The sequence below is a fragment of the Chrysemys picta genome, chromosome 2 (genome assembly GCF_011386835.1).
Source record: "Chrysemys picta bellii isolate R12L10 chromosome 2, ASM1138683v2, whole genome shotgun sequence".
NCBI lineage: Eukaryota > Metazoa > Chordata > Testudines > Emydidae > Chrysemys > Chrysemys picta.
The window spans coordinates 24318660-24330400 of NC_088792.1; the positions used below are offsets into that span (position 1 = coordinate 24318660).

At 44.1% G+C, this 11741-nt stretch overlaps 1 protein-coding gene across 48 annotated transcripts in view; it reads left to right on the forward strand.

Annotated features, from left to right (window-relative positions):
- ZMYND11 (zinc finger MYND-type containing 11) overlaps positions 1–2916 on the forward strand; it is a 157796-nt gene extending 154880 nt beyond the window's left edge. For all 48 annotated transcript variants that reach the window (XM_065582788.1, XM_042858956.2, XM_042859000.2 and 45 more), the window contains one exon: positions 709–2916. In XM_065582788.1, coding sequence (XP_065438860.1) covers positions 709–831 — 123 coding nt within the window. In that variant the 3' untranslated portion in view covers positions 832–2916. The remainder of the gene's footprint in view (positions 1–708) is intronic.
- Positions 2917–11741: the final 8825 nt, after the last annotated feature.

The following is an 11741-nucleotide window of genomic DNA, read 5'->3' on the forward strand; positions in this document are numbered from 1 at the left end:
ATCGTACAGCTGTGCCACGGTAAGATCGCTCATGTAGCCGACCTATGCCGATGGGAAAGAGCTCTCCCGTCGACATAGGTACTGCCGCTTGGTGGTGGTGGTTTAATATGTCGGCAGGAGAGCATCCCCCGCTGACATAGCGCTGTCCGCACTGGCGCTTCTGTCAGTGTAACTTATGTCGCTCAGAGGGGTGTTTTTTCACAGCCCTGAGCAACATAAATTATACCAACAAAAGTGCTAATGTAGACATAACCAAGTGGCCAGATTTTCAGAGCTGCTCAGCACCCATTCACATTGTTCTTGAGAGGTGGGTGTGATGGAGTCTCCATAGTTCTCAATAGGAGCTGCTGGGTGCTAAGCACCATGGAAAATGAGATCACTTCATTTAGTTACCTAAAACTTTTTGGGAAAATTAAGCTCTGTATATTCAGGCGATGAGGTGTGAGCCTAGGCTAACCCTGTTACTTTGCAGCTATGGAAGTCTTCCTCAGGGGATCTGCTGAAAGAAAGAGCAGTCCTTACCTAGCAGGGGTGAAAAATTCCCCCTGCATTTGGCTGCCACCTGCCTAACTAAAAGAGGAATACTCCACAGTCTGTACTGAGGCAAGCAAGTGACAGAAAACAAATGAGCAGGTGAGAAACAATGTGTATTTGTCAGGGTTGATCCTACGAGTGATAGTAATCCCGTACCGTTTGTTCTCTCTGCAGTGCTACAACTGTGAAGAGGAGGCTATGTACCACTGCTGCTGGAATACTTCCTACTGTTCCATCAAGTGTCAGCAGGAACACTGGCATGCTGAACACAAACGTACCTGTCGCAGAAAAAGATGAAAGATTTAGTCCTCCCCTAGAAAACCACCCCGATGATTGCTATTCTCAGACACAGCGGTTTTTGTTTCCAAGAAGCCAAAATTGTTTAGAATTTGCTTCCCATTTTGCACCAGCCTTTAAACAATTTTCGTAAAGAAATTTTGCACAGTAGTTTCAACCTTCTGTTTAATGCTCCTCCAAAATTTTGTCAGTCTACTGAATTTAACACCAGTGGGAGCAGGTTACTTTAAATAATTTTAAATAGAGGATTTGTTGCATTTTAAAACATTTTTAGGTTTTACAGAGATTTTAATCTTTAAAAGCAACAGATTTAAAAAGAAAAACAACATGAGCTTAATGAGAGGAACACTTAAAAGTTAGATCTGAATGTAAGAACTATAGAACTGTTTCAGAAAAAAAAGCATACTACCTTGATGTAACATTTATTTCCTAACCTTGGCGAGCTGGTTTTGTTCAGCTTAATTTTACTGTTTAAAGGCATTATCTATTGGTTATACCAGTGGGTATATGATTGAATTTAGGGAACAGGGTTGACACAGCAGGTGCTAGTCCTGCCTATTTTTTCTTAAATGTTTCCCTATTGTGTTTTTTTCATTATTTCTTTTCAATATATAACTTTTATAACAAAATATTAGCTTTGATCTTGTAGTTTCAAATCACAGGGGATTGGGGTAATTTTTGCTGAGCTGGATCTTAGAGAAAAATGAATATTTAAATTTTAAAGTTTGCACATTTCATCCTTGTCCTAACATGAGTGCTGTAACAAGAAAAAGAAAAGCCAAAAAAAACTACCTTTATTCATACATGGAATTATAGATGAGGCATAAAAATATCTTTAATGCTTCCCCCCTCCCTCCAAGCCCCCCAACCCAAGGTCATTTGACAGCCTATTATCCGGTGTCACCTATTCCATTGCAACTTAATAATAAAAGGAAAAATAGCACTTAAGTTTCACAGAAGCCGTTATGTTTGTAGTAATGGGTCATTGCCTATTAATGAGCTCCATCACTGTACTCAGAATGAAGAATAATGCATGTTAATTTTCTTGTACTAAAGATGCCGTGATTTGTAAAAAGTCTGTATTTTGCGGAATGTCTGGATTAAGAAGCATTACCAATAGGAATGGATCGATAGTTGAAAAATGATTTTTTTTTGTTTTGTTTTATATATAGTTATATGAATTGCATCCATACTCAGAGACAATTTTTTAAATAGGTGTAAAGCTTACTTAAACAGCTTTTCTTTTAAAGTGTCTCACCCTTTTAGTTTCTTTTAAAGGTTGGTCTTAGACTGAGTCAAATGCCCATTAATCATCCTAGCTATTTTTTGAGAAGTTAGAGGAATAATTTGTAAATATTTATTTAGATCTTTGATATTTATTGAAAGCAATTACATGATGGAACGATGGAAGCGGAAGAATCAGGAGGAAAGCCTTTCAAAAAAGTTTTCTTTAGGATTTGTCAGGGTCAGTGTAAAGATTAAAGTATAACTAAGTCTTCTGTGAACTGCCATTGAAATCCTGATCTGTTTACTTACAGTGGTGATACAAGTTAATTGATTTGATACTGCCAATTAATGCCCAATATGTTGAAAAAAACTATATGGTAAGTTGATTGGAAACAATAGTAACTAGTTGGTAACTTGAATTACCACAAGCTGTTATTGCCTGATAACTGTGTAATTAACGTTGGTCGCCTCTGTGTTGTGACGGTAAAACACATCACAACTAAAAATTAATCTTGTTCGATTACTTTACGAGTTCCAAAACTTCGATCCACCCCTATGAAAGCAAGTTATTGTGGAAATATTTTTGGTGTAAAATCATTCCAGAATATGTAATATTTAACTGATAGCTGCATGAAAGTAAGATTCGTGTTACTTTGGCTTTTTTGTCTCTGTTGACACGGTTGCACATTTCCAAGTTACTACAGCGTGAAAACTGTGTGTTTAAAAAAAAAAATGAAAAAATTGTGGCCTGGTTTTGTATAAGTTTTAGGTAAAATTACAATTGATTGTTTTAGGAATCATGATTTAAAAATTAATTTTTCTGCAAATCATAAAGCTATATTAAAGTGTTGAGCTTAGCCACTATGCACATTGTAATTATTCATTGTGGCTGTCCAGTTCTATGATGCATTCTGGCATTTTGTAAGCTGCTCTGACTAGCAATATATAGAGTCATTTAATGTGTTAACATTGGTTAATAAATGTATTTAAAAAAATCTCACTGCTCGATGAAAGTGTCCATGTTAATTCTGGCCTCTACAGAAAATATACACTTTAACCTAGTATTTTACTTTTAGGAATAGCTTTAAGAAAACCTATCTACTAAAAAAAAAATCTCCTTTGAATTATTTTTATTTAATAGTAACATAGGCTGTAGTTGTACTTATTTAATGGGGAAACTACCCATGACCATGGTTTCAGGGGTCTGATTAATAATGATAGTGATTTTTCAGAAGTGCTATTTCTGGATACTCTCTCCCTACATTAGCAAAGAAAATCCCTCCATTTGGATGGAAAAAATACTCTGATTCAATAGAAATACTGTCTGGTATCTGTATTTTCCAGGCATGACTGGAAAAATCACTGTTTAAGGTTGCAAGATAGGGTCTGTATCTGAATCAAAGTCATTTCTGTCATCAGTGTGTGTTTGTCTACCTGCCACCCTATGTGTTATGTCAGAGTAACCAGACTGTCGAAGTCCAGGAGTCTATGACCTCATTGTTTGGTAACTAAATAAATATCAAAAACCAGAATCTACTGTTGAGAAACAACCTCACACTTCTTTCCTGGCCATTACTAGATATATACACATCATGCTCATTTCAAAAGATTGTCTCAGATACAGTTTTTCCCTGGGAAAGTATTGCTTTTTTACCCCTCAACAATCTCTCAGATATGTTAACCACTTTTTCTACTATTCAATCACAAGCTTGAAACACATCTTCACATGCGACTTGGACAAGCCATGACAGGCAATGCCGAGAGATTACAGACCAATAGTAACAGCCATCTTGTATACGAATATGAGCAGGAATTATTTAGAGAAGTGGTTTTCAACCTTTTTTCATTTGCAGACCCCTAAAAAATTTTTGAGTGAAGGTGTGGGCCCGTTTCGAAATCTTAGATATAGTGTGCTCCCTTCCTCCCCCCCCCCCCCCTCACAAGCAAGGGGTCCGCGGATCATAGGTTGAAAACCACTGATTTAGAGCAAAGATGTTACTAGTATAATTTAACACTGGACATACTGGACATGGGTAGGCAGGAATCACAGGCTTATAACGGTCTCTTCAGTGTTTCCTGTCATTGAGTCACATCCACATGTGTACTCTCTCCTGCCATTTGTTCCTTAAAGTTGGTGTAGTTACCCACCCACTAACACTAGCAGAAGTCTAGCAGCAAACTGTTGAGCTAATGAACCTCCTGTGAGAGGCATCTGGGGCTTGTGAACATCTGCACGTTGGATAAGAGGTTTGGCAATTGACCACACTACAGAGAAATAGCAGGGCATGCTAACCTCTCGAGAGGAGTCAGGTGAGTGTTTTGTTCCTGCCAATGACCACGACCAAAGCCCAATGAACAATGGGAAAATTGGTGGGAATAATTTAAAATCAGTTCACCTTGGCTGTGTTCACATGCCTTAAATGGTCATTGCCAGTGTCAGGTGGTCAAGTTTTACTTTCTGATGCACGTGAAAAATAAACACTAAGTTTGCATGCTCAAGTAGTCCCATTTCATATAGGCTCGGACACTACTTGTTAACGCAATGAGGTACATGGTTTCTAAACTGTTCTGCAGAGCGGTGGCTCATAGGCAACTAAATGAACTAAAGATCTGACTGTGTCCTGCTCTAAGAGTGATTCACACACATTTGTTTGAATGCAGTAAGACAAAATTTGCACCCACCCATATAACTTTTACAACATCCTAGGCTATATCAAGGAATGACGACTTGGAACAGTCTGGCCCAGGAAGAAAATGGTTTACATGTTTCTAAAATTCCTATAATCCTTTATATCAGCTCAGTAGGGCCTAGTGCACGATAGCAATTCGGGCCCCCCAACTTCTCTTCCCTAAGAGAAGGGAGGCCCCAGGCAGGGAAGGGGGTCCTGCCCTGGGGGTGGGAGGCCATGAGGAGAAGGTGTTGGAGAGTGAGCTCAATCCACAGTGACTCCTGTCCTGGGGGGGGGCTCTCCGCTCTGGGTTGTTGGCTCTCACCCCAGCATGCAGGTGGGTTCCTCCTAATGCAGTACAACGTTATACACTATCCCTGGATTGTTTTGGTGTGTGTGTTTTTGGGAGGCGATCATGAACATCTTGGCTGACCTGCCACACATCACAGACCACAGAACCTCACCCACCCCTGCCTGAGGTAGGTCCTAAACTTCTAGCTGAGTTACTGAAGAAATCCTCCAAGTTTTAGTTAAAGACTTCAAGTTACAGAGAATTCACCATTTACTTTATTCAAACCAGCAAGTGCCCCATGCTCACTCTGCAAAGGAAAGTGAAAAAAACCCAAAGCTCTGCAAACCTGAGATGGTGGGAAATTCCTTCCCAATCCCAGATATGGTGATCAGTGAGACCCTGAGCATGTGGATGAGACCCACCTGGGAACAAATTGTCTGTAATAATTCAGTGCCCTCTCCATCTACTGTCCCATCTCCGACTGTTGGAGTTATTTAGCGGACACAGATGGGCCATATGCCTCCATAAGCAACCTTCTCATACCTTCTCATAAACTTCACAAACTCAGTCCTGAAACAACGTAGGGATTTTTTGCCCCTGCTACTCCCGTTGTGGGAGGCCTAACTGCAGAGGCTCCCGGGGTGTGGGGAGAGCAACTGTCGCTTCCAGCAGCAACGGGGGGTGGGGGGGTTTGGCCACTGCCACAGCTCCTACTTGGTCTGACAGGAGGGGAGGTTCCCAGCTGCTGTCCCTGCTGTGGGAGAGACTGAGAGAAGCCTGGGCTGCTGCAGCTGCTCTTCTGACAGGCCAGGACCTCCTTTCTCTCCAGTCTGTCATTGGTGCTGTTAATACCTGGGAGCAGCCTGTCCCAGCAGATTGATTTACTGATACGGACGCTCCAATTTGGACCTGATCATGCTATAAGGTGGAATACCCCCCACCCATACACCAGGAAATGCTGGGAAGGTCCCTGCTGGCATTCACACTTTGGGTTTCTCCATTGAAGAGAGGGCCCTGTCAGGAAAGTGGGGCTTGAGCCCCCACACCCAGTCCCTGCCGGCGCCTTTGAATTCTCAGGGGTCTGCCAGGGACACAAAATATCCACACTGAAGCTTTGTGCCTCCTATGTCCTGTCAGGTGTCACCTCATGCGAGCTGTGCTGCCAGGGATTCCTGAACCATCGCCCACCCCTGTGAGTACGCTTTTCAGGAGCTTCCCCAGCATGGAAGAGCACTAGATCAAGGAGGTGTGTCCTATTCCCCCCCTCCACCCCCGGCATCCCAGCCATGTGGCCTTGGCCAGGGCGGAGAGGGCAACTGCAGAAAGGAGCCAGCCAGACTCTAGCCCTTAGGAGCAGATGCAGCCACCACGGGACCCGCTGGATGTTTCGGTGACAATATTCCCTGCTGTTCTCTGCCCTGGGCTGATTAGCTGTTTGCTCTAAACTTCTCCTTCCCTCACATTCTCATCGCCTCTGCTTCACTCTGCACTTGTGCCTCTTCCATGTCCTGTCCACCTGACTCCCCCTAATCTTTCCATTTAGCTGATCCCCTCCTAAATCAGTCAACCTGCTGCCCATCCTGCCCAAAAATTATCGTCCCCTCCCCCCCCCCTTGTTCATACTACTTGTGTGTTCTACCCTTTCCCCAGCTTGTGCCTGGCTTGGCTATTTAGCCAATATTCTCATTTTTTTTCCTTTTACTTTCCTGTCTGTGTCTGTCTCTGGTCGTATACTTAGATTGTAAGCTCTTTGGGGTAGGGACCAGCTTTTTCTTCTGTGCTTGTACAATACCTAACACCGGTAATACAACTAATAAATGATAACAGGAAGGGGAAGACCACCTCTGGCTGCATCCTCTTTCCTCTGCTATTTGTTCTGGGTGAGGTAGGGGAGAAGGACGATCCTCATCCTCCCACCCCAGACAATGCCCCATGTGCAGGGTCCCAAATTTGTGAAAAGCCCCTTCATGAACAAAGGGTGTAATATACTTCTTGGCATGCACTGATTCCCCTAACTTCCACATGGTGACGAAGAGCCCCACACAGTGAGGGGCCCTTGGCATGATCTAGCCCTTCATTATTATTACTGTCTCTAAAATGAGAAGGAGCTGAGATTTTTGCCTCCTGCTTCCTTTAGGTGGAGTAAGATGCACAGCTCTTGGCTTGTTTGCTTTTCCTAGATGACTGAATATATGAACTATGTTTGGGATTTGCTACTGGTAGTTATGCGCTACTCAGCCAATTTTATCTCCATTGAGTAAGTGCACATATGTGAGCTATACATATGCTTTCCAACGGCCTTAGTAAATCAAATTAAAAGGGATGAGTATAAAACCCAGAAACACTCATGCTGTGTTGTTTTCCATTAAGGAAGTTCAGTAATAAGTGGAAAAGTTCTACCAGCGCTGTAACGAGTGTAATGTTTCTACTGTTTTTTCACAGAGGAAGTTTAAGGTTAAAGTGGCTGTTAAAAAACCCAACTACCACTAAAAGCTTGAAAAATACTTACATTTTAGACTACTCCATTTCCAGAAGACTATAGGCTCAAGCATGGTTTTAGGCTTTAACTCTCCATTAACAATCTTAGACTGTGAAGTCCTTGAAATTAGAGACAGAAACAGAATGAAAAAGAAATTAACTTAGACTCTTCTGCTATTGCTAGGTTTTGCATGCCATCAGGACTATAGAAACCCCAAGGTTTCTTTAAGTTATTGGCAAAATATGTGACGAATGTTTAAGGAATTACAAACAAAAGTGAATTAAAAACGATCTGCTTTGCTGGTAATTTTCATATTAACAAAAAAAAAGACAAATACTACAGAAGCAACTGAAAACATTTCCTGCCCCTTACATCCAAGGACTTGATGAGACATCAGTCCATTTTAAAAGGGCAAGATAGATGCATGTTTACTTACAAAAATGTGTGCCCGATTCTGCTTTCCAACTCGTGCAAATCAGGCGTTACCCCGTTGAAGTCAAATTAGTGTAAAGCTTCTGGGAGAACAGAATTTGCCCCACAGATGTTCCTAAAAATAAGTTAGAGCTCCATATACAGATGATACCATGGGAAGCTGTTTCTATGACCTGCTTTACTGGTTCCTGGGGAGGTCTGTTCCAGCAGAATGCAATGTATATGTATATTAACAAAGCCAATGGCACAGAGCCTCAGCTTTTTGACATACTTTTCTAATGTAGAAAGGCTTTAGGAGTAAACATTTACAAACAGCTGAGCATGTACATTTCAGGTAGAAAGGTAAAGCTGTTAATTAAGGGCTAATAAAAGGCAATGTACCCGTTAGTTGCAAACCGGGTTTCTATACCATGTGCAGCCTCAGGCTGACAGCTGGGTTTGCAGTTCACATGCTATCTACAGTCTGAAAAATAATGCAGCTGAGAATTTTGGCTCCTTCTATTAGTCATGTGACACTTCTCCTCATTGCCACATTTGCTGTTGCCAAATGAGTCTCCACGTTGCTCAGAGATCAGTGTGCAAAGGGCTCTGTCATCAGGTGAGTGGTGGGGCACATCCTGGGAAGTGATAGGAACATGACCTACTCTGTCCACAATTCCCTGGGCCTCCTGAAGGTATCCCACAAGCCAGCATGATCATCATCCAGACTGCTGGGAGCAGTGCCAGAAACTCTGGGATGCCTGCCCAGTATAGCGATGTGCCACAATTGATGCAGCCCAGCACAGTGTGGACAAAAGGCAAAAATATGTGCTGCCGTACAGTGGTGCAGCGTCCACAGTGTGAACCCACACAAACAGAGGAAGGTCTGATGGGTTAGCTAGCTTGGCGCACATTACATTGCCATATTTATGTAGGCAAGGCCTTAGTAATAAACATTTAAGAACAGCTGAGCATAGCAATACTGTAATAAGTCCACACCCACCTCAGGCTTAACAGCAGTCACTCTGATGCACATGACAGCTTCGCACGCTTGTCTACACTTTGAGTGAGCCTCTCAGCCCAGGGAGACAGACTTGAACGAGAAGGGCTTTAGCTCATGTGCTAAAACAGTGTGGCCCTTGCGGCTCGGCTGGAGCTCAGGCTCCCACCAGACCACCTGGGGTTGAGAGCTGGAGGCACAACGTGTCTTACTATTTGTAAGCTACATCTACGCTGCACACCAGTCAGTGGCATGGAGGGTAGGTGTAGCTACACGTCACAGTGAAAATCTCAGGCTGTGTCCACACTGCGGTGTGTAGCCACGCATGTCAGCAATAGGCTCTGGCAGGGGGAGGCGTGGGAAAAGGCGTGGGCAGCTCTAGCCTTTCTCGGTGGTCTGCCCCCTACCAGAGCCTCTCTCTGCTGCTGGGAGTCATTCCTTGCTGTGCAGAAAGACTCCAGCAGTGGAGAGGCAGCAGGACAGGGAGACGTGCTGTTCGGGCATGTAGAGCCCTGTGTAGGGTACAGACCCTCGGGATCAGGCGTGTCTGTACTCACTAATCAGTGCCTCACCATCTGCACTGCTATTTATACCATGCTAGGTAGGCATGCAGTGTATGTACTCTCCACGCTGCCGTAAGCAGTGTGCAGTGTAGGCATACCCCACGGGTGTTAGCTCAGGCCCCGTCAGTGTGTCTGTTTACCCGAGCAGGGAGGCTAACTCCCAGCTGCTGAGCAGCTGACTCCCATTTGCAGTCTAGCCCCTCAGACGTCTCCAGCAGCAGTGATGATCGAACTGAGATCCTCCTACTCCAAAAGCGCCTGCTACTTGACCTACAGAAGAATATCCACTACCTGTTAGCATAGCAATATAGGGTGTATAAGAGCTAGAGCCATTCTGATACCATCCAATAGAGGGCAGCAGTACGCATCTACAGTAACCAGATCAAAAACATTTATTAAAGTTAATGTTTAAAATTAAATATACACAAGAGGGAAGGTACTGTACATCTGGGGTCAGGCTTGAGTTATGAGGGATTACAGGTATCGGTTGCAAGGATGAAGAGATACATACATATCACATAACCAGCACAGACCCTGATTGGGGTGCAAGAGTTTTTAAAGTGTCAGTGGATAAGTGGGCTCGGGTATGCCACCCATGGAATTATAAGGAGTCCAAGTCAGTATCAGTGTAGTGAATAAGTACGTGGGTGGGGTGCGTCCCTTGGTTCGTCAGGGAAGGAAGTGGGTTATTTCCCTGGTCGGTGGTCTCAATTACTCAATGTGGTACTGACGGTGTCCTGTGATGTGTTCCGTATAAATGTCTCTGGACCACCTGATGGTGTCGGGCACCATGAGCTGTCTCATGTGCCGGGCGTAGTGTCGACCGACTCTGCATGCTCTCAGAACCGGCTTGTTATGGGAGTCCCATGAGCCCAGCGCTCCCACGCTCAAATAGGCCAAGTTCATCCTTAGCCATCTGGGTTCCCAAGAATTTACAGCTCACCTTAGTACCAATATAACAAATTTTTGGCTTCCTAGGACTTCACAGCTGTTACTGTCACTGACTTTGCAGCAGCTATGGAGATACAATCTTTTTTTGCTGTAAGCAGCAGCATGAGACATATAACACAACCAGGCAGGCAGTTTTGAGTCTGTTCAGCAGCGATCAGTGGTGTGGACACGCACACAAAAAGAAAAGCTAGTTCATTACATCATCTCGTTAACAACAGTTATGAAGAAGAACGAGTATCATGCCCCAGTGAACACTCAAGTGAGAGTAGAATTGTAAGTTAGCCTCATAGCCAATCTGGAGAAGACAATGTGTACGTAAGAGTTAATTTCCCGTGTTCTGTCCAGTGCAAAGCGTAGCCCGCTCAGCTGGGGCCTAAGAAGGTGCACCGGGCCCACCCTTACAGAAATGGAAACAGGCTTCCTGAGTGCTGCAATTTGCACTCCGTTGTATTAATTGCTCTGCCAATGGGGAAACAAGTGATAGTGCCACTTTCTATTTCTTCACAAGTCAGATGAGAGCATGCAGCTACGTACAGGTTAAACTACCACCATTTTATGGAGCAAGGAAAGATACCAAAAAAAAATATTTCTTGCTTATGCACTAGCCCCCAGCAACCTCTAATGCCACAACCAGCTAGGGAACAAAATAGACAAAACCTTTATATGCCAATACATAAGAAACAAGGGGGAGATCGGACCTAAAGGCATGACAGTTTCACTCGCCTTGTGACTTGGCAAAGAACTACCACAACGTTTATACATAAACATCAGACTCGGTACAGCTCTGTTCTCACTAATGCCCACAGGTCCCGTTCAGAAAGGGTGTTAACCTTTTGCTCTAAAGTCTTTTCATACAGCTGGGCTGTGTTCTTAAGAGGGAAGCACACACAACCGCACAGGAGTCAGTAATAGGAAATACATTTTTCCACTCCCTACTCCCCACTTTTAAATAAGAAACATGCACATTCAAGGCTTTACAGATGTTGCCCTACCACAGATTCTAACTGGGTAACACCTTTGGCAACGTAGTGGCTGAAGGGCCTTGACACTCATTGGGACACAACCAAACTTAATACATGCCAGGGGTTGGCAACCTCTGGCACGCCGCTCGCCAGGGTAAGCACCCTGGCGGGCCGGGCCAGTTTGTTTACCTGCTGCATCCGTAGGTTCGGCCAATCGCGGCTCCCGCTGGCCGCGGGTCGCCGCTCCAGGCCAATGGGGGCGGCAGGAAGCCGTGGCCAGCACATCCCTCGGCCCAGGCCACTTCCCGCAGCCCCCATTGGCCTGCAGCGGCGAACCACGGCCAGTGGGAGCTGCG